At 40.7% G+C, this 26,905-nt stretch overlaps 1 protein-coding gene across 3 annotated transcripts in view; it reads right to left on the bottom strand.

Moving 5' to 3' along the window:
• Positions 1-7,455, bottom strand: part of Ocrl (OCRL inositol polyphosphate-5-phosphatase) — a 54,817-nt gene extending 47,362 nt beyond the window's left edge. The window contains exons 1-4 of one of the 3 annotated variants that reach the window (XM_048439273.3): positions 7,229-7,455; positions 6,903-6,982; positions 3,445-3,524; positions 156-194 (exon numbers count right to left, since the gene is read on the bottom strand). In XM_048439273.3, the coding sequence (XP_048295230.2) occupies positions 156-194; positions 3,445-3,524; positions 6,903-6,982; positions 7,229-7,267 (238 nt within the window). In that variant the 5' untranslated portion in view covers positions 7,268-7,455. Of the gene's footprint in view, positions 1-155; positions 195-3,444; positions 3,525-6,902; positions 6,983-7,228 lie in introns of those variants that run through there. The other 2 variants (XM_048439274.3, XM_085684678.2) reach the window with 2 other exon arrangements.
• Positions 7,456-26,905: the final 19,450 nt, after the last annotated feature.

The following is a 26,905-nucleotide window of genomic DNA, read 5'->3' as shown; positions in this document are numbered from 1 at the left end:
CAAACTCACAGAGTTCTGTCTGCCTCTGCCCCCTGAGTGCTGGGATTAAAGGTGTGCACTACTACCATGCACCCCCCCCAAAAGTTTCTTAAATATAGAGTAATAAAGTCAATATTTGTAGAATGAAAATCAACTCCATTCAGAAAGATACTCACTGTTTGAAGCAATATCAATCAAAAGAGTTTCTTCTGCTTCTACAGGGAGGAGAAAAACACAATGGAATCAGAGAGGAGAATCCTACTCATTACCACGAAAGCACTATTTCATAACTAAACAATCACTCAGTCACCCCTCCTGAGTCTCAGAATACATTAAAGAAACCTTTGTTTTCGTTTGGAATATTTTTAAAAAGAATTTTTATAGCCCCAGGTTATAAAGACTATGTACAATTCAACTTAAAGAAAAAAAGAACTGATCAAGGACCCAACTGGAACTCCTCAAAGAAAAGCAAGGTATGGTGACTTAATAGAAGGGAACATGACAACATGTTCGTGCAAGTGAAGGCCAGTTTAGCTCTCTGTGTTCTTTCGATCTTATAGGAAGCCAGGGAAAAGTGACTAAAAGCCTCAGAGAATTCTTCTCACAGAATTATTCTCTCAACTCAGACATAGTCTCTGAAAATTTGTCAGTGATCTCATCTCTGCTTTTGCCCTGTCGAAGAGTAGAGTATACTTAAAGTTCTTTTCTCTTAGGCTTTAGTGAATATCTGTGGGTCTAAAAGGTATCATATCCAATAAGAAGTTTCAGACACAATGCCATCTTAATTGGAGCATGATTCACAAGAGCCATCTACTGACGTGAGGACCCAGACAGATGAATAAAGAAGATCCAGTGTATAACACACAGTGGAATACTGTTTAAGGACAGAGAGAATGAAATCCAGTCCTTTTGGCCATTGGATGGAACCGGAGGACATTATGTTAAGTGAAATAAACCATCACAGAAGGATAAATACTGCATGTTTTCACTTACATGTGGAAGCTAAAAATTGATCTCATAGAAGCACAGAGTAGGACTAGAGACTAGGGTCAAGTAGTGGGTAAAGGGATCCAGAGAGAGTAAATACGGGATAGCAAAGTACGGTTAGATAGGAGGACTAAGGTCTAGTATTCTACAGCATAGCAGGGTAATTACAGTAGATCACACGTTACTACAGATCTTAGAAAAACTAGATGATTTTGACGGTCCCTAATACAAAGAAATGCTATTGTTTCAATTTGACAACTGCGTGTTTCAGATTGTTACACTGTACTCCCTAATATGCACAAATGTTATGTGTCAATGGGCGGGGGGGGGGAAGGGGGGAGAGGATAGCAAAAGCCGTTTGCAAGTTTAGAGTTCTCTTTTCTCTCATTGGTTTTCCTGGACTTCCTTTTTTGCCTCGAGTATCTGAACTCAACCTACCTTCTTCTGACTTCCCTAGATTTGAGCACAGGCTACTGTCTCACAGCTGACACTTGGTTCTGAGCTGGAATCAACCATGACCTCTGTTGATCAGATGCGAAGCCACACACTTTTCTAGCTCCCTCATTGCACTCGATTCAACACCAGGTTCTACTATTCAGGTACAAGAGCAGCGATTAGTAAGGCACTACGTTTTCTAGCAGCAGAGTGTAGTCCCCCTGCTCTCCGTTGCAGATTGACGTAAATAGGAAATGAAGACGTAATCTATATTCACAGTTGCTCTGTAATGCCCTTTAGTTCCACAAAACTCTGAGTGACTAGTTTCCCAAATAGATATGCAAGTCAGGAAATGGAAAGGAAGTGAAAACTCAAGGGCATAACATTTCAATTTGTCATGGGGGAAAAATGGCATACGTCTTCCACTGCAATATAGCAACTGGCCATCTACTTCTTATTAAAAATAAGGGAAACGAGACCCTTGGGGTAGTAGGAAAGGTCCAAATCATGCTCAGACACCAAAACCTTTGGCTCTTTTGTGAGTATAGCAACCTTATTATAGCAGTAGGAGCCTTGTTTACAATGTCTCCAGCGCAGGGCAGGTTCAACAGCTGGTTTGCTTTTTGACACACTGTAGACGATACTCCTGTACATATTTCAATTTACTCCCTCCTCTTTCTCTTCCTTCTGTCCCCTATCTTCTCCTCTCCTTGTTCCTTTTGCTTTTTGCTGTTGTTGTTGCAGGCAGGGTCTCCCTACATGGCCAAGTCTAGCCTGGAACTCTTTCTTGGCCTCTAATTTGCAACCCTCCTGTTTCAGCCTCCTTCTGGGATATAGGTGTGAGCCACTATGGTCAGCTGAGTATTTCTGAGTTCTTAATACACACTGTGTTTTCTTTTCAGCGCACTGTTTTAAAAGTCATACACACTGACTATATTCACTTACAGGGATAAATCCTGAACAAATAATAAATATGTAGGAAGATTTATGTGCAGAGATGTTCGCCCCATTCCTACTTATACCAGTGAACAGTAGTCCAAATGTCAACCAGAGAATAATTAGATTATGAGCTATTCATAAAATGGAACGGCATATAGCCATTGACAGCATGGGACAGCACTCATAATATAGTAGCAAGTGAATGAGAGAAAAATGTTGTATAGGATGAATCCCGCTTAAACGATGTATTGTGTGCACACAAAAAAATAGCTATTAGGTGTATCTAAAGGACGCTTTAGGTGACTTATTTTCTTCATGCATTGCTGCTGTTTCCAACCCTTTTACAGAATGCATGTTACTGTTGTGAAAAGATCAAAATTTAATGTAGAAAGAACCTGTGCAAGGTGGGACTCAAGCTCTCAAGATCCTCCACTGGGTACAGAATGCTTCTCCCTGAAAAGCACTGGACCTTTGGGAGACACAATACATTTGGTCTCTAGTAACCAGTTTCCTTTCTAGAACAATGGGAAGTTACAGAAGCAATACCTCCTACACAGCTCTCCCAGCCTTTGAGTTTCATTGCAGCAAACGAAACAAGATTTTTCTATGTTCAGTCCTCAAATGTGAGGGTAGAAAGCCAAGTGCTCCCTCCCCAGAGTTATGATTTCACCAACATTAAGGCTTGAGAACCAACAGAACTGAGTATGAGGCATGACAGTCAGATACTTCATGTTGCCAAGGTGACTGAAATCCAAAGTGCAGAATATGTGAATCCTTTACAATGGACAGAATGTTGGCTAAGCCCAAGGTCGTCATTTAAATCCACATATATGTCAGTCAGCATAAAAGATTAGTTATGCGTATCTCCAACCCTACTCAGTGAGGCAGGTGTTATATACATATGTAGTTTAAAATATAATTCTTCAGCATTTTAAACATAACACTTATCTTTTCAATGGCCGGTTAGAAGTGTTAATTTTTCTGTGAAGAGCAATATATTTCATTTTACATGCAGTGACAAATTTGAATATGTATGACATTATACACTGCATTAATGACCAAGGCGAAGCCTTATAAAATTAGCTAAGTCATTAAAGCAAGTACCTTGAACACATTTGAAGTGGCTATTTATAGGAATGATATCTTGAACATGCTGTTCCTTCCCATGCAACTGGATTATTAACCTAGAACACAGAAGAATGCATTAACGAATAGTTACTGAAAATGACAAATATTTAGCAACAAAACACCTTGCTGTCTTGCTACACAAAAATAATATGTGTTTAGTGGACCTGCTGCATTTAGTCCATTCGATCTGAGCATCACAATTAGTAAATGCTGCTCAAGGGCTAAGAGTGGTGATCAATATCTGAACATCCAAACTGGCTTACATGCATAAAGAATGTATATGTTTATGTCTTAAAAACAGTCTTAAGAGCATGCACTGCAAGTTACACACCTTCATTGTATAAACATCAGCCTGGAGAACCTATAACTTTAAGAGAACTCACTGATGGCAGGGACCATGGCTATCTTTTTGGTCATAGTATTTCTAGTGCTTAGTTCAGAGACTGGCATGCCACACACACTCAGGTGCACTGAATCAATGAACCAGACAACCTGTTCTTTAGGTTTTCATGTTCGGGTTCATGTCTTTGACCAAAGAAGTGTTCTATCTCTTTCGCACATGCATGTAGGTTGCTGGAGGAATAAGAAGAATTATTCCTGGACCAGTAAAATAACAGCAAAGAGGTAGCCCAAACCATAAGTGGGTTGCCTTCACACCCTTTGAGTATGTTCTCTGGTTGCTAACTTCAGGCTGGTAATTTTTTTTTGCAAGCATGAATGAATTAGGCTTCCAAGTATGAAGTGCAAGACTTCTAAATTCACGTATTCTTACTCCTTACATTGTTGAGACAGGGTTTCACTGTAGTTTGAACTGCAGTTCAGGCTAGCCTATAACCCAGTATATAGCTCAGGCTGATCTCAAACCCATGATCCTTCTGCCCAGTCTCAAAAGTGCAGGGACTGTAGATGCATGCCACCACGTTGGGCTCATTTTTAAAAAAATCACTTCTTCTTAGTGGCACAGAATCCAAGTATAACCTAATTAGTAAACCGCTGTTCTAAACATCAACTGCTTCCTTCACATCAAGCACTCTTCAGTTTTGTTCAAGAATATCTCTTTTCTTCCTGAGCCCCACTTCAAATACGCCCTCCTCTGTGAAGCCTTTTCCAAACAGTTCCAAGCAGAACCAGCAATCTTCTCCCACTAGCCTGGCCTTCCAACAGAACACTTAAACAGCAGTTACATTAATTTTCCCTCGAGTGGAGCTCCTTCAGAGCAATGACCCTATTCAGATCTGTCTACAGTCTAGCAGATACTCAATGACTACTGGTTGAATAGGTGAACAACTTTAATAACACTATAAGCAGAGGTTAATTTCCTAATTAAATTCCCCAAAGAAATAAATATTTTTAACATTTCATTGTTTTCCTTGCAAAACCCCATATGTTTATTTTTCATTTTGGTCTCTCAAGCAAAACTCTTCCATATTCAGAACGACAGAGCTAAATGTGGAACTAGGCTTCAAGTTCGAAGACAAAAAGTCCGAAAGTAAAAACTTCTGAACACCTAGGTCAGAGAAGACATCAAGAAGAAAAAAACCTGTGAGGCGTACAGATGGTATTATAGTTTCAGGTGTCTGCAGTGAATGTTTTCAAAAGAAATTTCACGGCCACACTTTTAATCCCAGCACTTGGGGAGACAGACAAGCAGATCTCTGAGTTCAAGACCAGCCTGGTCTACAGAATGAGTTCCAGGACAGCCCAGGGCTACACAGATACCCTGTCTAGAAAAAAAAACTTTTGTCTGTAGAATTCTGGATTATACTGCATAGGTTTAGATCTCAGCCATGCAATGCTGTAACTGAACAAGAAACCTAGCCTCCCTTTCTCTATAAAGGGGCATGATAAGCACTTAGAGCCAGCATCGAGTCACCACGCAGCAGTTGTTGCTACACCCTTAGCATTTATATGGACTCACACCACAAGGATTTGATTTCTCTGTGGGGAAATCATCAAGAGTGCTCCCTTTGCCAAGTTTAAAAGTTTTTCTAGTACAAGAGATTAGACAGGACAAGTTCCTTATCCTAAGACCAGCTACTGGCTCTCATTTTAGAGTTCTAAACCCACTAAACAGGGGGTTCGATTCCTGTGTTGTGGTCATTTCGATGATGTAGCTATTCCACTTGATTCTTAGAACTTTGGTTTTGTTTTGTTTTTTGTTTTTTTAATTGAAGAGGAAAGCAAGAAACATAGAATCTACTGGTGTGTGCAGGTTATACTTCTCCATACTGTTTCCACCTTCCGACACGATAGTGGAAGCGAACCCTTCAATTCACTGGTCCATTGAATGCATTCTTATTAAACTAGTCTTCCTGGATTTTTATAAAGTCTAGGGAAAATAACATGAATGTCTCACGTCAGCACAACCAACCCAGCAGGATCTAGGAAAGAGCTACTTCAAAGATGGAGTTGAAATCAGTTACAGTGTCACCTGTAGCCTCAAGGCAAGGCCTGTGGTACTTTGCTTCTGTGTGCAGCTAGAGACAGAGGATTAAAAAGTAGGGCCCGAGACAAACGGTTTTTCATGCAGAATCCAATGTTATGAGATGTTCAGATTTAAGTAATCAACAATTGTTAAACGGCGAGGAAAACGGATTACCAGAAACCAGTGAACCAAGGGTAGTAGCGTGCACATTTACAGCGAGAGGGCATTGTGACATATAATGGTAACCATGGGAACTTAAGATGAAGCATTAGTGACAAGGGGGCAAGGTTAGCAGCTGTGCGATAGCTTATCTAAATAATCTTTTGCTCAATCAGTCAACAGTATTTACTGAGCTCCTATCATCCAAGGAAGTGGCTTGCACTGATAAAATGTCAAATATCGCTTTATTTCTGTACATTTCATTAGCTTTTCTTTCCAACAGTCCAGTCCAGTGAGACAGTTACTGCCCTATGCCAACAAATTAGTGAATTAATGAATATGCCTTCAAGCAAATGGAAAAAGAGGATCCAGGGACTGGAAGAGCCAGTCGAATGGGGAAAAGACAAGTCTGGAACATTAAAAGCAGAGCATTTCCATAGCACTTTTACTTTGTAAACCACTTTTGCACTTATGATTCCCCCAGTTAAACCTCCAAAAGTTCTAAGACAGTTTATGCTTTTATTCAATGTAAGAGGAAAGAAACCAAGACTCAGAAAACCTTATTAACTTGGTTACACAACACATGTCAGTTACAGGGTGCAGGAACTAAGAACCCAGGCTTCCTGCTTCCCTGTCCATTGCGCCCTTCCACTGAGCCACAGGGCCTGGAGTTATCTAGCAACTTAGAAGTTGGTGATGGGAGGCCTCTGCTTAGGAAGCGCTCACTCTGCACACCTGGCTGTGAACCTGTTGCCCGCTTGGCCAAGGGGGCTGGCTTCTTGCGGTTTCGGACTCAGGGAGGTTTATGGAATAAGGCGCTCTCCGCCGTGGGAGTCAGGTGGTTACTTACTCATATCGCCCGTTCCTCTGGGCTAGGGTCAGGGTGCAGGGCTCCCGGAGGGGACCCTTCATCTCCAAACCCTCCACCATATGTAGGCACTGGTCAAGGGTCTTTCGCTCTTTTTTTTTTTTTTTTTTTCCAAACTCAGCCAAGGAGGGGTGATGACACGGGGCCGGGCGCACACCGGCCGCCCTCCTTGGTTCCCCCAGTGTCCCCTCCCGAGCCGGCCCCCTTTCCATGCTTCGCTCAGCCCCAGGACTTACGTGCGGCACCCCGGCCCGCGCCCCCCGCCCCTGTGGCCTCCCTTCCCCTTCCCCCTTCTCTCAGACGGATACGGCCAGGGGCTGAGCTCCGATCGGGAGCTGCGGCTCCATCAGGGCGGCCTCCCGGCTCTGCGGGGTTGCGGACTGCCAGCGGATTCCACGACACCGCCTCCTGCGGCCTGCCGCCCACCCGCCTCGGCTAGGCGGACAGAAAGGGCTCGGGCGCCAGCAGGCGCTGGGAAGCCCGGGAGCCCGGGAGCCTGGGAGGTAGCCGGGGAGCTGGGGAGCTGGGAGGAGAGTGTCTGACCCGAGAGAGAGCGGCGCCTCCCGCCCCCGCCCGCCTGCCAGGCCGCCGCAGATTTCGCCCCCTGCGACCAACCTGGGGAACTGCAGCCAGACACCCGAAGGACTTTAGGACTCCATAGCCGCGGGTCCAGTGGAAGACAACGCACCAGAAAGGTTCTGAGGACTTTGAAGACAGTCAGAGAAAAAAAAAACAAACAGCCATATCGGATGAGCTGGGCCGATAGGAACCATAGCATGATGCAAAAACAAAAAAACAAAAACAAAACAAAACCCCTCAAAAATCCTTTAAGGTTATGAAGCTCTCTGTTGGTCATCTTCTAAGGTGTTTTCTCTTTCCATGTTTTTCTTCCATACCCTAAATTGGGAAATTACCCATAGCTTTCCTCTGGCCCATCCCCACCCCTGTATTTCATCCTCCTCAGGTGACTTTCGAAGCACACATACCTAGTCCGTTCCACTCAGCCATCAGCCCTGAAAACTTAAAAGCTACATGCTTTCTTCCTCGCTCATGATTGTTTTGATCCAACTAAACCTTATTCATATTTTCTTTGGAATGACTTTTTCAATTTCTTGTTTTCTCTCCTTTCAAATGGCCACGTAAGCAAGCTTTTGTGATATCTGAGCTGGGTTACTAAATCCTTCCCCCACCCCAAGAACTCCTGTAACTTTTCCAGGCTGTTAATAGTCGCCCAAAAGTACTACCACTTCCGTGGTGTTATTCATTTCCTCCAGAATCTGTATTTGACTGGATATCAAGACTTACTTTAAAGCTATGCTAGTTAAGACTATATAGTATGAGCACAGACCAATGGAACAGAATACACAGTCCATAAATAGACCCATTCACATACAGAAGATGGATACTCAGTATATATGCCATTTCATATCAATGAAGAAAGAATAGATTCTTCATTAAATACCACCGGGGATACTGATTTCTTTTTCCACATGGAAAATTATATAGTTAGATCCTTACCTCACACCATGGATGGAAAAATCAGTTTCTGGAGGTATTATAGTTAGTAGTCAGCCTGAGCCCACTAGACAAGCTGTGTGTGCTCTATGTGTCAGAGCTGGGGAGGTGAGGTTAACCAAGCACCTTAGAGCCCAGAAGATCGCAAATGAGTCCAGACATCTGACATTAAGCTTTTTACACTGTTAGATTTTTGCTTGGCCTTCACCTGATTTTCACTGTGCCCAGGCTCTTCCCTCTGGAATAAGAAGGTATGAAACTTATTTTGGATTTTATAGCAGCCTATAGTTAAGAGACTTTAGATCTTTAAAGAGAATGGGCCTTTAAAATAATTGGTATTTTTAAAAGACTAAAACTATTTTTTGTTTGTTTTTCAAGACCCATTTACTCTGTTTAAAAGTCCTGGCTGTCCTGGAAATCACCCTGTAGGCCAGGTTGACTTCCAACTCACAGAGATCCATCTGTCTCTGCCTTCCAAGTGCTGGGATTAAAGATATGCACCACCACTGCTCGGCTAAGACTGGAACTTGAAAACGTTGTATTGCAATTAACATGAGATTCCAGAGAAAAGAAATAAAAAATGATTGGTTTAAAATTGTGTGTTCGTGTGTCAGAATTGACAAAGGGTGGGATGATAAAGGGTTTGTAAGCTCAACACAAGCATAGACATACCCAAGAGGAAGGAATCCCAACTGGGGAATTGCCTGTATTAGATTGACCTGTGAAGGCATTCTTCTGATTACTGATGTGGCAGAGTTCAGTCCACTGAACAGATAGGCCTATGCTGTATATGAAAGATAGCTAAGCAAGCCAAGGGAAATGAGCCAGTAGGCACTATTTATTCTCTAGGATTCCTTGCTTCAGCTCCTGCTCTGGCTTCTGTTGATGACGAATTCTAACCTGGAAGATGAAATAAACCCCTTTCCTCCTCAAGTTGGTTCTGGTCAGTGCGTTATCACTGCAACAGAAAACTAAGATGGGCAGGTTAAAAATCAAATGGTGAAAAGCAAAACTTGCAACTTTCAGAAGAAAGTTAGGAGAGCAGGGGTGGGGGTTATGGGCCAGCGATAATACGGACATTTAGTATGCACAAGTCCCTGCAACCCCCAACACCAAAATTATTTTCTGAAAATACAGTGAGAATGATAACTTTAGTTAAACTACTTTTTCACAAGGCATATACTTTAAGACAATAGAGTGAGACATGATAACACATGCCTGATATTCAGGAGTTTGAGGCTACCCTGGGTAACACAGCAAGTTTAAGACTTGTTGAAGCTATATAATGAGAGCTTATTCCAAGGAAAACAAGGAGATGAAACTCACCTTAGTGATAAAATGCTTATTTACCCCGTTCCAGGCTTTGGAGTTAATACCTAACAACAAAACACACACACACACACACACACACACCATCTAGTAGAAAACAGCAAAATATATGAATAAATAAATATATGATTGTCAAGTACACCTTATGACTGATAAAACATAAAAGGATGCACAGCTTTATTACTACTCAGGAAAAATAAAACATGAAATAATGAAATATTTCTTCGCAATCATTTTTTTTGGCAAAACATTGAAAAGTTAGGTAGCATCTGTTAGGTCTCAGGCCCTCTATATGTCTAGAAATGATTTCAAGATGGAGAATAGAAGGATTTCTGATGATTAGATAAAAGCCAGCATTCCTCAGGAACTTGTGAAACAGGTTTTCCATCCCCCCCCCACATGAACCCCTCCCTCCAGCTACCTTACTATAATCTGCCTGGTTTGTCCACCCCCCACTCTCTTGGGACTCTATTTGCTGCTCTCCCTATCTCCTGCTATCTCTACCATTGTCTCCTGCTCTCCCACTTCCCTAGCCCCAGCCATGTCCAGTCTGCTTTCTTTCCTCTTTGCTCTGGACTCTTCCAGATGCCTCTGGATATTGCCTCTGTTTTGCTAACAATAAGAACCTCCCCGCCCCTCGTGGAACTGTCATGTTGGCAGTTCCTTTACTGCATTCCCTTGGATGCAGCACCAAGTGTTTTTGAGGGTGTAGAACATAGATAACTTGGATAGAATTTGTACTATCATTCTAAGTTAGTAAAGAACAATTGACAATGTCCAATAAAAGTGAGAACACACCCTGTGGTAGTTTGGATATAATTGGTCCCATAATCTCATAGGGTGTGGCACTATTAGGAGGTGTGGCTTTGTTGGAGTGGGTGTGCCTTGTTGGAGGAAGTGTGACACTGTGGGGGCAGGCTTTGAGGTTTCCTATGCTCAGGATACCACCACCCAGTGTCTCAGTTGATTTCCTGTTGTGTGGCATGACTAAGAAAAATCCAGAGACAGAAATTGGAGTTCTACCTGAAAACCAGAAAAGCAAGGCAGCCAAGCACCAGAGAAGCCTCTAAAGAGGTTGGGCAACCATAAACTAATTAACTAAGCCTCTCTCTCCTCCCATTTTATATTCCCTCTAGTGCTGGGATTAGAGTCAGGACTCCCTAGTACTGGGATCAAAGGTGAGGCACCACCACCTGGATTTGTTTCTGCATTGATTTTGTGTAGCCCAGGGTGGCCTTGACGTCACAGAGATCCATCTGCCTCTGTCTCCCAAATCCTGGGATTAAAGGTGTGTGCCACCAATACCTGACCTCTAGTGGCTTTAGCTTTGCCTCTGGTCTTCAGGCAAGATTTATTTATTAAAAAACATTAATATACCACTACACTGTTGCCTGCAAGATGTAGGTCTCTCAGCTATTTCTCCAGTACCACATCTGCCTGCTTGCCTGCTACTATGTTCCCTGTCATGATGATAATGGACGAAACCTTTGAAACTGTAAGCCAGCACCCTCAATTAAATGTTTTTCTTCTAAGAGTTGTCATGTTCATGGTATCTCTTCACAGCACTAGAAGGAAACCCTAACTAAGACACAGTCTTAAACCCAGAAATACATTCCTAGGTAGAGATCCTGGCAAAACTAATTTTTCTAAACAAAGAAATAAATTATTTTGCATTATTTGTAACAAAGATGGAAGTAAATCAAATGCCTGTTGGAAGGTGAATGGTTAAATTTTGTTTTTCATGAAGGTAAATGCTACTATTTTGAAATAAAATGAATGAATTTGAACTTTAGGTAGTAACAGAATTAAATCTCAGAACTATGGAGTTAAACAAAAATGTATCATATTTATAAGGGAGGAGAGGTCTGAGAAGGATCCTGGGGCAGGTGTGAATGTTATTATCTTCTCTCTCTCTCTCTCTCTCTCTCTCTCTCTCTCTCTCTCTCTCTCTCTCTCAGTGATGGAACATGCTATGTAAACCAGGCTGTCCTTTAACTTGTGATGATCTACTGGCCTCCTCTCAAGTACTGGGATCACAGATGTTTGCCCTCAGACTTAGTTTTTAATATTTATTTCTTCAAACATAAAATGAAAGTTGCTGTTGCAAGATTAGTTAGAACTGTGTGCTGGGTGCATCTATTTTTCTATTGTTCACATGTTTCCCTGCATTGGCAATCATTGGTAATCAATGAAAATGAAAAGGGAGCAATCTGTTGGAGAGGGTGAGCAATGCCAAGTGCTAAAATTAGGCCAAGGAAAATGAAGGCCAACAGACTTTCTTTGTCTTTTGCTAGGAGTTCACTAGTGAACACCAGATGTGTGGTTTCAATTAGAGGTGAGAATAGAAACAAGATTACAGAGAATGCAAGGAGGGAGCTCTGTCTTAAGAGAGTGGAGACAAGACACCACATATTGAAGAGCTTTGAAAACAAAGAAGAGAAAAGTAATGAACTTAGCCAGAAGTGTAACACAGGCTTTCGATGGAGCCAGAAGGCCCTTTAAAGCCAAGGGATGGGAGCCAGCATATATTAGATTAAGTAGGCTGCAAGATCCTAGGCAAAACATCATGAGGAGCAAGCCAGTAAGAAGCACTCTTCTATGACCTCTGCATCAGCTCCTGCCTTCGGGTTCCTGCCCTGCTTGAGCTCCTATTCTGACTTCCTTCAATGACATACAGTAATATGGAAGTGTAAGCCTTTCTTCCCCAACCCAAAGATCCCATGCAAATACCCTCAGTAATTGGGAAGGACAAGGATCCAACCTGGAGACAGAAGAATCAACTTTGGTGAAAAGGCATGATTCTTTCTTTCCACTTTATAGTCTATGAACCTTAAAATAGTGCCTACCAGATAGTGGCTTTTGAGGGAACTCTTTGTTGGATAAAAAAATTAAGAGATTTGCATAGATACTAAAGTATATTTATCTAAGGGCTCTAAAAGCTAAGTCTTCCATAAAGGTAATAATGGCTGTATAGGAAAGACATTAAAGGGCTGGGAATATAGCTTAGTGGAGGAGTTTGCCTAGGAAGGTGCGAGAGTTCCAGCAAGAGTTAAGTGGTCATGGAACAAAGTGCAAGGTAATGTATTTTTAGCTTTAAGGAAACACAAATCTCCAAATCTCACCAGCATCCCAGTGTGCCTGAATTCTCAATGTGTATCTTTGATCTATCCCACAATGTCCATTAGGAGTCATAGGATTTTCAGAGACAAAACGAAAACTTGAGATCCTGTGCAGAGCTCTTGGATTTCATCCCTAAGTACTGAGAAAAGAAAATTGACATCTTAAGGCTATAAAATACTAAATGAAACCAGTAAACAAAAGAAAATAATTTATAATCCAGTAGCTGCAATATTGTATGTTCTATCGAGTATATTAATTGTTATTATTTTCCAAAACTCACTATATTTTGTTCTTGTTCTGTTTTGGGCTTCCTCGTGCTGGTTTAATGCTCTACCACAGCACATTCAGTCTGTGCTTGGTATGCTCCTAGCCCTGACGCCCATGATATCTGAAACTTGTTTTCAGGTCAGATCTTCCTACTTCCCAAGTCTGCTTAATTATTCTGCAGAAATCACAGCCATCATAAATTAAATTAGTTATGCACAGACAATTTCAAAAGCAAAATCGCAAAAGCACTTTCAAAAATTTATAGTAAAATATAAATGTTTAATGTAAGAGGGGATGCATTTTAATATGTTTAATTCGATGCTGGCTGGAGCTTCCACAAGCGAGAGCACTTAGGGCCTGTGAAGGGAAAAACAGGCCTGCCTGGCACAGATGAGGCCAGGAGGAAAGATTGCATGTAGGTGAGTCAGCAGCCAGAGGCTGGAAGGCAGGCAGAACTGAGGCATAAATGATTCATTAATTTTTAAATTACCACTAGTTGAAAAGCCTGGCTTTTCACACACAGAGGTCCAACTACTGGTATTGCTTTCCTTACAGCGCTGCATGAAGAGCGTTCATTCTTATTTACATATTTCTGTTTTACATTTCTGTGATGTATTTCTAGTTAGGCATTTTTAGTTTGTTTACATATATTTTCCTTCTGGGTAGAATTTGCACCGAGAAAGATTTATTACCTGGGGTCACATACACTCTAGAGAAATGGTGAGAGGCGCAGCAAGCGGAAACAGCTAGCCTCCTTTAGCACAGAATGCCCTCCAGACTCTCCTTTCCCACTAAGCCTCAACTCACATTTGGTATTTCCTCCTTTCCTGGCTAAGCTCTCCACTTTCTGCATACATTGTTCTTGTCTTTGGACTATGGCTCGTCTTTGGCTTTTCTTTCCCGCATATTGACCCCCAAAGTCAGGCATTACTCCGACCTACTTGCCTCCTCCTCTCAGAAGCTAGAGAGAGACAGCTGACACAATATGGAATCAACCTGTCTTTCTAGGATCCAAGGATCTGTTTATGTTACATTTTTGTTCGTTGGTTGGCTAATTTTTTTTCTTTTAACTTTTAAAATTCTCTCTCTCTCTCTCTCTCTCTCTCTCTCTCTCTCTCTCTCTGTGTGTGTGTGTGTGTGTGTGTGTGTGTGTGTGTGTGTGTGTGTGTGATATGTTGATCAGAGGACAATTTGAAGGAGTCAGATCTTTCCAGTATGCATGTCCCAGGGACTGAATTTAGGCTGTCGAACTTGACAGTAGCTGCCTTTTGTTCTGGAGACAGGAGCCTTCATTCTACAGGTCACGCTGTCTTGGAACTCACTCTATAGAGCAGGCAGCTCTCAAAATCTTAACCCTCCTGCCTCAACCTCACAGCAACAACACCTGCTGGGATTACAGATGTTTATCATCACACCTGGCTTTGAATGATTTTTTTCCTTCGATTATATAAGGAAGAACCTTGGGACTTGCATGTGCTATGTCAGGGTTTAACCACTGAGCTTCATCTACAGCCCCTGAATATGTCTCTTCAGGGTTATTGCTTCAGACTGCTTTTTACAGCCTTCGTGTTCTAGCCATCATGCCTTTGAAATTGAACATGTACAGCAGTTTGAATAAACAAAATAGTTGGGATCCCTTGAATGCTGCTAGCTTGCCATCTTGGTTTTGACCTTTATAGAAGGCTTAGTTACAAAAATGGTTATAAAATACTCAGTATCTTTCCAAAGAATATGAGAGATGGCAATGTTGAAATACAGAGCGTCAAATTGATAAAAGCTTCTACAATTTGTCAAGATGATACTCATCAAACCCATAAGCTGATCAACATTTAGATTGCATATAAAATTTTCTTGAGTGCTTTGGAAAGCCTAAGGAAAAATAACAGAGTTATGGCTAAATTACAAATTAGTATCTCATTTATTGGTAATAAAATCATCCACTTCTGCAAAGTTAAGATCTCTAATTTCATGTGCAAACAAAATAAAAATTATCAAAGTGGGCAAGTTTTTTTTCAAAACCATGGAATTAAATAATTCCAGACAAATTTGTTTAGGGGAAGAGACAGACTTTTGTCATCATTATCATTATTATTACTACATTTTTATTCTTTAGTAATGGTGCCTTAGATACTTGAGCCAGTAATTTAACCCAGTGACTGGATAAATACCCACAAAAGTGAATTGTATAAGGCCATATATGATCCAAGGTCACCACTGAGGGACATTAGTTATGAGTGATAAACATCAGATGTTTTATTATTAGTTTTTTATGTTAGTATACAAAATAATAGGTTTCACATGAGATTTTCATGCATATGTGTTGTCATACTTTGTTCTTATTCATTCTCCTCCTTCTCCTCCCTCCCTTGTGTCCTCACTAGCTGATTCTTTTCCAGCTCAGCCCTCCCTTCTGCTTTGTTATCACAAAGTATCAGATTTTGAAAGCACTTTCTGTTTGTGAATACTTCAAGGTCAAGTAATATTTAATCAACACTGCGATGGATACAGTAAGATGGTCTATGAAGACTGCCTGAGTGCACCAACCCTCACCCTCATGACCCTTATTGATGCAGGCAGTGTGGCACAGTGTGGCACTTTGGCCTCACGTCCAATGTAGGTGCCACAGAGGGAGAGAAGAATGTATTCTTGGTTTTCATCTTAAATCTCAGTCCAGGGTTTAAGAAACAGATTTGGGAAGAGTTCCTGCTGGAAAATACATGTTACACCCCTCACTTCTATCTCTCTAGCTCCAACAAACAAAAGCCAAAGGAGTGGTAAGAACATGAGCAGGAAGAGGAGAGAAATTAGGAGTGGAAGTCTTGTGGGAAGGATGAGATAAAACTGTGTTGAGCAGCAGTAGAGACCCTGCCCTTAGAGGCCTAATAGAAAGAAGGCTCCCTTAATGGATGGCAGCATTAGTGGATAACTGCACACCTCCAGGAAGACCTGTGAAAGCTACAGCCAGATTCAAGAAATGGGCTCATCCCCTCCCCTCCAAATGATATTTCAGTCTTTTTTAATATAAACTCTTGAGCTCAAAATCAATATGACTGTCCTGAAGGAGGGAGAAGATAAATCCTAAATTTGATTGAGCCTAAGTAGGAAATGACTGAAAGAGTCCCCAAATAATGAATTGACTGAGTTTTATGTGGATAACCTAATCATTTCTCTCAGGAAGGATGGTGCCTCCGGAAAGAAATGATGTCCAGATACAGGCAGTGGAAAGTCCAGAATTTAGTCTCTCTTTCTTATGGAAGTATACTCAGCAGTAAGTACCCCACACAGTAGCATTTCCATTGGCATCTGTAAAACACACAGTATTTCCATAGGGATCTGTTAAGCAATCCTTACAGAAAAAGATGAATGACTTGGAATTTTCCTAAGGGTGTTAAACATCAAAACAAATCTCAGAAATGCTGTCTCATTTCTTGAGCACACATTCCCTACTTCAATATCAGTATTAATTTAGCTCTATCGATTGTCCATCTCCTCTGCTATTACCCAATGTTACCCTCAGTTCTTCAATGCTCACCTTAGGGCCTTGCTCTTTGAAGCTCTTCTCCCATTACTGTTCAGCTGGAAAGGAATGCTCCCTCTTCTGAGCAACAGTGTGCCTCTTTGTACCTTTTATAGAACTTCTTGGAACTCTTCAAGGTCTGCTTTGTATCATAATTGTTGCAGAACGAAGGAGCACATGATGGCCTCTGTTCCTTCTTATCTCTACTCACCATTGTCTCAGCACTTTATGGTCACACATTTTAAAGTAAATGCTTGTAAGATATCTGTATATATTTTCCTATGCCATGTCTGCTTTGTCCTTCCTTTAATGTGCATAAAATAGATAAACACACTTAATAATAATTATAAAGCAAATGCACATGTAAACTCTATCTGGTAGAAACAGGAAATCAAATAGTTAGCACTTGGGACAGTACCTCAAGAGCAAGCATCTCTTACCATTCCTCCCCCAAACCAAGATTAAATCTGGAATAGCTGCTCAGCCATAATTCTCTGAAGTATAGACATTTCTGTTTATTTTCATTTATTAAGGTTTGTGTCATACTGGCTGTTAAAAACATCTTGATTGAACTTACTGGTAATAGGCTTCTTTAGCATATTCAGAGATGTAGGTTTAATGCTCAGCACCACAAAAATTTTAATATCTCCTCTGTATATAAGTCACTATCTTGACTTTTGTAATAATTATTTCCTTGTTTTTATTTTTACTTTACAACATGAATATGTGATACATTATTTATCTGTATTTGCCTGTTTGGGATTATGCAGTACATACTCATGTTTTGTTAATTTCATCTAATATCATGTCATGGTGGTGAATGTATGTAGATTTGTACATTTTCATTGATGTACAGGATATTGTATTGTATAGTGACTATATCACAATGCATTCCCCCTGATGAAAGACATTAAATTTGTCTTGTAGTTGTCCTTTTCAAGCTAATGCTATTAAGAATATTCTTACATAGCTAATTTTTTCTGATGCCCATAGGAATGATGAATGACATTCTGGAGGGTATATTATCCTAGTGGATTTAGTTGTCAATGATAAGAAGCAAAGATTCATAAATGGTGCATTGTGTGCAAAATTTTCATTAGCAATCAATACCTGTGAAAGAAACGCAGAAGAAGGTTTGGGACGGCAAGGTGAAATGCAATATAAGAATGAAACTTGAACCAATCTTTGGAACGACTAAAGCCCACTGGTGCATTTCTGTGTGTCTGAAATGATTCTTTTAATCCCTGCCTTGCTTAGTCATCTTAGATGTGCAAGACCTTGGCCCAAGCATCTCTCTGCAGTTGGGGCAGATTCAGGAAGTTATTAGTTGAAGGCTGTCTCTTTACTTTGCTTTCCAAATCTGAACAGAATGCACTTTCTTGAAGTAGAATCTAGGTGGCACATCTATCTCTACCACAATTTATGTCTTCCACTCTAATAACATAATGTAATGCCAGACTAGTTTCTAAAGTAGCTGCATAATTTACATTCTTGCCTGCAATGTGAGACCCACCCTGCTCCTCATCCTTCTTAATGTTTTCTCTTTTCAGTCTTTAAGGATTTCAGCCATTCTAGTTGATGTATAGCAGGGCCATATCAGGTTTTTAGTTTGTCATTCTCCCAGTGACTTTAGAGATTAAACACCTTGCATGATTTTTGCTTTGTTATGTCTTTGTTTTTCCAGTTGTACTCACTTTGTGTTCCTTAAACCTTAACTGGATATTGCTCATCCAGGGTCTGCAAACCCTGTTTAAAGGCCAAAGGCCACTTCTTATTTGATCATCTGTTCTTTGTTTGCTTGAGTCAGGGTCTTGCTGTGTTGACCAGGTTATCCTAGAACTTTCAACTCACAATCTTCTACCTCGTGAGTGCTAGGATTGCACTTGTGTGCTGCCACACCTGATCACTTATCTCTTTTGTTTTTTTACTTTTTAAACAAGTCCTTCAGGTAATGCTGATGTGCAAGCATGAGAACACTAGTCTAATCTTAGACAAGAACTTTATCCATTTTCTTAATGAGCCATCATGGTATTACTGTTCTATATGTACTGTGTGGTAGTTTGAAAAAGAAATGTCTCACATAAACACTCGATTCCCAGTTGGTGGTGCTTTTTGGGGAGTTATTGGTGGTACAGCCTTGCTGGAAGAAGTATGTCACTGAGGGGTAGGCTGGGCTTTGAGATTTATACCCTGGCCTTCCAGTTTGCTCTCTCTGTTTCATGTTTATTGTGAAAAATGTGAGCTCTCAGCTTCCTGCTACAGTTGCCTTTCCTGTCGCTTGCTGCCATGCCTCCACACCATGATGGAATCTTGCCCCCATGGAACCGTAAGTCAAAATAAACTCTTCCTTCTAGCAAGGTCCATTGTCCATGGTATTTTATCACAGCAACAGGAAAAACAGTAACAAATACAAAAGTTGGTACTAGAGAGTGGGCTTCTGTGGTGAAGAATCTAACCGTGTTGATTAATGGAGGAATGTCAGAGTAATTGGAACTTTTGCCTAGAAGGATAGTTGAATGCTGAATCAGAGCTAGAGATCATTCCTGTGATATTTTGGCAAAGAATCTGGTTTTCTTCTTGTACTAAGAACTTTCCTGAGACTACATTAAAAAGTTCTGTGACTTCCTAGAAAACCACTTCCTGGATGAGGAGGTGAAGCTCATTAAGAAGATGGGCAACCACCTGACCAGCCTCCATAGGCTGGCTGGGCCACAGCTAATGCAGACTGGCATGCCCCAGCCATCTCTGGGCTATCTCTTTGAGAGGCTCACTCTCAAGCATGGCTAGGAGAACTCAACTTCCAAGGGGCTCCCACCTCTTCCCTGCACCAGTCAGCCTCAGGACCTTCACCAGAACCTCTTAAGCCACTAGACAGCTTCATAACGGCCCTGGAGCCCCTCTCAAGTCTTGGACCAAGTAAAATTAAAGCTTACTGAAACAGCAAAGAAAAGACTAATTTTATTGGTAGAGACAATTTCAAGACCACATAATGTTGAAGCTGGGGCATGGTTTCGACTGATAATCCTTAGGTAGGTATACAATGAAAATGAACAAGCAGAGCAGAGAAAAAAACCAAAATGTACTCTTAGAGAGAAAAAGAACACCAGGAAGCTTACTATTCCACACAAGGCAAGTGATAGAAGAAAGGCAGTAATTGTGAGAATTAGCACCATTAAGAAGAAGCTTCCTGCTCTATGGGAGTTGGGGGTGGGGAGAGATAGGTGCCCTCATTGGAAAACCTCACCCAGCTGAGCTGCCACTCTAGGAAAGCCCGCTTAAAGAGTTTTTGCTCCTTGAAAGCACCTGAATAATGTAATTTAAAGAGGTCAGAGTCCATTCCAAGATGGCAGCCAAACTTGGCAGTACTGCTCATCGGATGCTGGCTTTAGAGGGATGGAGGATGCAAGAGTAGCACGGTTATAAATTCTTCCTCCTTGGTTTGCCGAGGACCACTGAGGCCAGACTGTGTAGCAGTGTAGTCTCTGTGTTAAGACTCTGAGACTGCAGGAGGCCATTGTGTGAAGCTGTTAAAGTGAAGCCTGGGTCGCAGTAGAGACTCCAAGATTACAGAGATGCCAGAGCCATGGGGTATCTGCCAGTAATAGCTATATATACAGGGAATGAAGCCATCCTAAGAGGGAGAGGGAGGAAAGCTGGAGTCATTTAAGCCCTTCTGACAATGGATATGAGGCTACCAGATTTGCTGTTTGCCCTGATGAGTGCTGATTTTGTTTTGGTCCATAATTTTTTCACTATGCTCTTTTGGGATGGTAATGTATATTCTGTGCTATCATATGTTGTGTGTGGTTTGAATAGGAAGGGCCCCCGTAGGCTCATAGAATTGAGCCTACAGTGTGACCTTGTTGGAGAGGGTGTGGCCTTGTTGAAGGGCATGTGTAACTGGGGGTGGGTTTGAGGTCTCAAATGCTCAAACCAGGCTCAGCCTCTCTCTCTCTTTCTCTCCCTCCCTCCCTCCATCTCTCTTTTCTTTCTGTAATCTACTGATCCAGATGTAGAACTCCCAGCTACCTCTCCAGCACCACGTCTGCCTGTATGCCACCATATTTCCCACCATGATGACAATGGACTAAACTTATGAATTGTAAACTACCCCAATTAAATGTTTTCCTTTCTAATAGTTTCCATGGTCATGGTGTCTCTCTACAGTAATAGAATAATTACTAAGAGATGTTGGAAATATGTAATTTGCTTTTGAGGATTTTGCAAGGTGTTTCAATTAAGAGATTACCTTTAGTCTCAGAAGAGATTTTGGACTTTTAAACAGTGTTTAGACTGAGAAGGTCTATGGGCACTTTTAAACTTGGGCTAAGTGCATTTTACATATGATATAACCATGAGTCTACGGGGGACTAGGAGTGGAATGTAGTGATTTGAATGAGAAATGGCCCACGTAGCATCAAGTATTTGAACATTTGGTTCCCAGTTGGCAGCACTGCTTGGCATGGTTTAGGAGGCATGGCCTAGCTGGAGGAAGTGTGTCACTGGGGGTCAGGTTTTGGGCATTTACATTCTCATAGCATTTCCAATTTACTTTCTTTGCTTTGTGCTTGTGTTTGGAGATATGAGCTCCTAGCTTCCTTTTCCAGTAACAAAGTCTGACACTTGCTGCCATGCCTTCCCACCATGACGGACTCTTATCACTTTAGAACCATAAGCCAAATTAAAACTCTTCCATCTAAAAGTTACCTTGGTCATTATATTTTATCCCAGCAACAGAAAAAGTAGCTGACGCCTGCTGTAAAGGAGCCTTGAAAATGTTAAACGCTTCTTTCTCTTTGCTGCTCCCAGGCTGAGTTTGGATTCTGTGCTCCAGAAGCTGTAATTCCCAAGTTCTCTGTTTTTTTCCCCCAAGAGCAAAGAGAATGAATGCATTGTCTTTGGAGTTGTTGTCATTTGAGGATATGAATGTGAATATTCCCTGGGACAAATGGCATGGCCTGGATAAATACTCAAAAGACTCAGAGCAGGGACATGGTGCCTGAGAGAAATTCATAGCATACTGCATTTAGGGGATACGGTACCAGATCTGAAGTGATCTTCAAATAAGCAAGAATCATACTGGTGGATGATTGAAGAAATTCCAAATACATAGTGTCCCACATGTCTCAAAAACAAATGGCCAATATTAAAAGGTACCATGAAATCTGAGACCAATGGTTGTGGTAACTTGTCATTGTAGATCACAACACATCAATCAAGGCAATCATTCATCCAAGGTAAAGATATAATTTGAACTCAAACTGTATTTCAATGTGTTATAGGTAGGAGAAACTAGAGATGATGTCCGAGTAACTGAACCATGTATTGTTTGTTGTACATGTGACAGCTGTAAAACTGGACACCTAGGACAAGATAGAAGAAAGGAAATGAGAGAATCAGGAAAAGTCAACCTAGATGTCCAAAGGTATGTGTGGAGGGTGGAGGACCCAATGTAGCAGTTCAGTTAGTTCTTGGACTGAACATTCCTATGTCATTTTCAAAAAGTGAATCATTCCATTATAGTATTTGATATGTAAATTGTACTATCATACACAAAGTATGTTCTTAAAAAAACCCATGAATCAGATATGTTTCCTGGTTTCAGGTAGGTGTCAGTCTAAGTTAGGGAGTATCTTGATTCTCTTTTGCTTAATTTACTGCTTTTCTTTGCAACTTTATAAATGTGCAGTTGCACTAAATTGCTGACCCTTAAAATGATAATAGGCTCAATTAACTTGGCAACTGCTTAGGGCTGACTTCCAGCCAGGGCTTTTTTTTTTATATTCTTGGCTCAATCTGAAGCTTGAAGTGTTACCTTGAGTTTTGTCTTTTTGTTAGTTAGCATTCACTGACTGCGTTTTGTGCACCAAGATCATCTAAATGTTTATTTTTTAAAATATTTTTTATCCATCTTTATTCTGCATCTTTGTTAACTACTTTAAGTTACTTATTATCATATCTGTTTTATCTGATGTAAATCTGAGGCAGAAAGGTTGAATAACTGGATAGAATTTGAACTCCAAGCTTTTGAACTATAGTATCACAGCCAACCGCTCTGCTGCCAGTAATAATTTTTTACCATGCATAATATTGTGCTTTTAATAAGCCAAATTTATATAATTTAGCATGTTTCGTGGTTTAGAGTACTATGGATGAATTGAATTTCAGGATTAGAAAGCACGTGAGAAATTTGTTATATCTTTTTCTTGACCTATGTTTTATATGCTAATTTCTAAAAGTAGAAAAATCTTTATAAACATATGGCTTAAAATGGTTACAGTTAAAAGCAGTTCCTCACCCAGCTCACCTCTATTGTAACCAGTAAAATAATTTCTATTGTTTCTGCTGCTTTACCCACCATGGCCATATTGTTTCTTTAGGATAAAATGCTATTGTTTGTCTCTTTATGTAGCCCAGGCTGGCCCTAATCTCTACAACTTCTAGCTTCATCCTTATGTGATTATTGGTATATGCCACCACAGTCCTGTGTTTCTTTCTAGCTCATACTTCTGGCTTCGAGCAATGTTTTGATTTTCATCATTTACCATTTTCTTTCTTCCTTACATAAAGAAGCAACTTTATCAAGGAAAATGATATAATAGAAATTAAAAAAAAAACAAGCTTGGCAGTGGTGGTGCATACCCTTAATCTCCGTACTCGGGAAGCAGAGTCAGCTGGATCTCTGTGAGTTTGTGGCCAGCCTAGTCTACAAAGTGAATTCCAGGACAGCCAGAGTTGTTGCACAGAGAAACTCTGTCTCAAAAAACAAAAACAAACAAACAAATCCCCCTCCCCAAACTTAGATGCAATAGAAAAACTGTCTACCAGAATCCTACCAACCACATTACTGCAACTACTGGTAACATTTGGAGCAGGACTTTTCAATAGTGACATAAATTCTTTCTTTGCTTTTTTTTTCCCCCTAAAATAAGAACATTCTATTCTTGACTTTCCTTTATAGTCAGATGAATACTAAGGGCATATTTCTGTGTCAAAAACTACCTATATGCATAATCATTCTTTTTTAAAAGTTTGTTTTTTATTTATTTTCATTTTATATTTATGAGTGTTTCCCTGCATGTTAAGTGCATCATATGAATGCAGTGCCCATGGAGGCCAGAAGAGGGCGTCAGATCCCTTAGAACTGGAGTTACAGATGGTTGTGAGCCATCATGTGCGTTCTGGGAGTTGAACTGGGTCCTCTAAACAGCAGCAAGTGCTGTTACCCACTGAACCATCTCTCCAGACCCCACATAACCATTCTTTATGTTTGTTTAGTATTCCATTTATGAATGTATTCTACAATTGTTTTCCAATCCCTTCTTGAATATCTAAGTTGTTTCTTTAGGGTTTTCCCACTCTTCAGTAACTGTCCTAAGAATCAATACTGTTTGGGTAATTTAAAGGAAACGCCAGGGAGATAGGTGACAGAAATATTTTTCAGTTATTTTCTCAATATAATTTCACTATCAAGGAAGAAGCACCATGAAGAACAGGGAACTTGATAAAGATGAAATGGGGAAAAATGATATGTTAAATGAGTTTGGAATTTGGATCTGGCTTATGACACTAACTAGCTATGGAATCTTAGATGAATTATTTAATGTCCTTAAATTTCCATGTTCTCATTTGTGAAACAGATGTGCTGATTTTTATTTGAAGAAATTATTAGGAGCTAAAGGCAATATCAGATAGTAAGAGTGTAGCATACCACGGTTGAGGGAACACTGAAGAAGAGAAAAACAGGGATGGAAAAGCCAAAGGGTGGGGCGATGTGTAGCAGAGAGATGTCTTCAGGGTATGTCATAGTCATTACCCTGAGGCTGGGACTACATGCACAAGGCCTGCACAAGACTGAGACCATTAACCTTTCATCATGGATGGAAGATAGGTCCACAAGGTTCTGTCTCCCCACAAGGGACTATTGTCTGTTAAAAGTTGTTGGATGTAGGGGTGTCGTTTTCTTTAGCGGGGTAAGCCACTGGTAAGCCACCCTTGCTTTAGTAAATAACCTTCTATCTATGCGTGGGTAGAACTTCAACAACAATAACTATTTCTTCTTCTTCTTCTTCTTCTTCTTCTTCTTCTTCTTCTTCTTCTTCTTCTTCTTCTTCTTCTTCTTCTTCCTCCTCCTCCTCCTCCTCCTCCTCCTCCTCCTCCTCCTCCCCTCCTCCTTCTTCTTCTTTAGACAAAGTTTCTCTATGTAATAGTTCTGGCTGTCCGGGAACTTACTCTGTATAGACCAGGGTGGCCTGGAGCTCACTGAGATCTGCTTGCCTATGCCTCCCAAGTGCTTGATTAGCGTGGGTAAAACTTTTAATTCAACTCAGTGGGTCACACATGAAAGACAGGAAAGCAAAAAAAAAAAATGTGAGTTGTTTTGAAAGGAAAGGTTCCAGCAAGAGGAAGGCAATAAGACAGGAGAATGGAGGTGAACATGACTCAAATTCACCACATAAATGTACAAAACTGTCAAATAATAAAAAGAAAACAAATTTACTGCAGAAAAGCTTAAATAAACTAAAAAGGAGAAGGGAGGAATGCAGTACACTACCTGATACACTATAAGGTGGCTTTAAAAATGCCACTACCATAAATTTAAAAAAAGGTGAGAGAGAGTTTGGTTCAAGCAAACTGGTATCATAGTTGCAACCAAGATACTGTGACCAGAATTCTGTGTACTAGCTTCTAAAGATAATGATGTGGTTTGAAGCCAGCATGTACGTTCCATGACAAATTTCAGATACAGGATAAGAGAAGGAACACAAGGACCTTGAAGTGGCCTTTAGGAACTTAGTGAAACAGTTGAATAGCACGCGTGAGCATGCATCCTTGTAATTACTGGACAAGCATTGCTCTGTTAAAGCAGCAACAGCACAGCTTCTATGGTGTTCATATCTGCCAAGATAGACATTAGCACAGGAGGCGAGATTAATTTCCAGATTACTACATTCATATGGCTTCCTTTCTTTATGAACATTTGCCTTGTTCTCCAATCCCAATGGAGTAGTGCAATTAAAGACCATTTCACAAGTTCATACTAGGGTGGAGGAGAAGCAGATAGGGCAGAGCATAGAGAATCTTAAGTGAGGGGACTTGAACAAAGTCTACAGATCATGAGTGCTAGGCAGATTCACAAATAGGAGGGTACATGCTCTGTAAATACCAGCTGCTGCTGTAAGCCAAAGGCCAATATTTACATGAATCCTGTGGCAAAGTCTATTGACTGAGCATCAACCTTCCCAGGCAAATTCGTATTATTGTGTGCCCTTTCAGCCATCCTGTTTTAAAAAAGATTGATCACCTTATACATATGTGAGAAATTGCCAAAGTAAAAATACGTTATATCCCCCAACCTCAAATCACTTCCCAGATTCTTCTCTTGGAATGTGGAACATGTATTCACACAGAAAAAGATGTACTGATGAAAGTGTATTTAATACATGGTGTACCAGAAACATTGTATGGTAACAATAAGCAATATGGTACCTTAAAAGCAGGAGCACAGCAAAAGACAACAAATATTTCTTGGACCTTTCTTCTCTTTCTATGAGCTGCAGGCAGCAAAGTGGGGAATTCTAAATTCTCAGTTTGCAGTTTGAAAAGAAAAAGAAAAAAAAGGAAAGAAAAAATCCTCTGCTTCCTCTGTTTGATAGGTATGTATATACAGCCTACTTTTTCCTTTCAGGTCTTCTGTAATTTGTCTACCAAAGGACCTTAATGATTGATCGAGGAGACTGTACAGGTAGGGGGGAAAGGATAAGAACTCGTATTCCTTAATGTCTCTGTATATTTTAATAGAAAATTCAATTCTAATGGTCAGTTAGTCGATCTAATTTCCCTCTCCATCTCCTTCTTCACTGGAATCTGATGCTTCAGGAATACCAGCAGTCTTTATACCGAGATAGCCAATGTCCATTGGGTAGTGCATGTCTGTACTTCACTAAGAAATGTCATCAGTGGACTGGGGTGGAGGGATTCACACATAATGATGGTAAAATGAGAGGATACCATCATCAGATTCTTTTTCCCTTTCTTTGGCACACTCCTTCAGTCACTGGCTTCTTCTCTGCCTCTTTTTCTGTGTTTAAAATTAGACCATGAAATGGAGCATGGTTGCTCATGCCTGTAATATTAGGGATTGAGAGACTGGGGCAGGAGAATTGCTACAAAGTAGAGGTCAGCTAGAGTTGCAGAGCAAGACCCTTCCTCAAAGGAGAGAGGTGGGAGAGAGAAA

This window comes from Myodes glareolus, chromosome X (genome assembly GCF_982192425.1).
Source record: "Myodes glareolus chromosome X, mMyoGla1.1, whole genome shotgun sequence".
Taxonomy (NCBI): Eukaryota; Metazoa; Chordata; class Mammalia; order Rodentia; family Cricetidae; genus Myodes; species Myodes glareolus.
The sequence above is the reverse complement of the archived record's forward strand: the minus strand, read 5'-3'. Positions and strand labels throughout refer to the sequence as shown.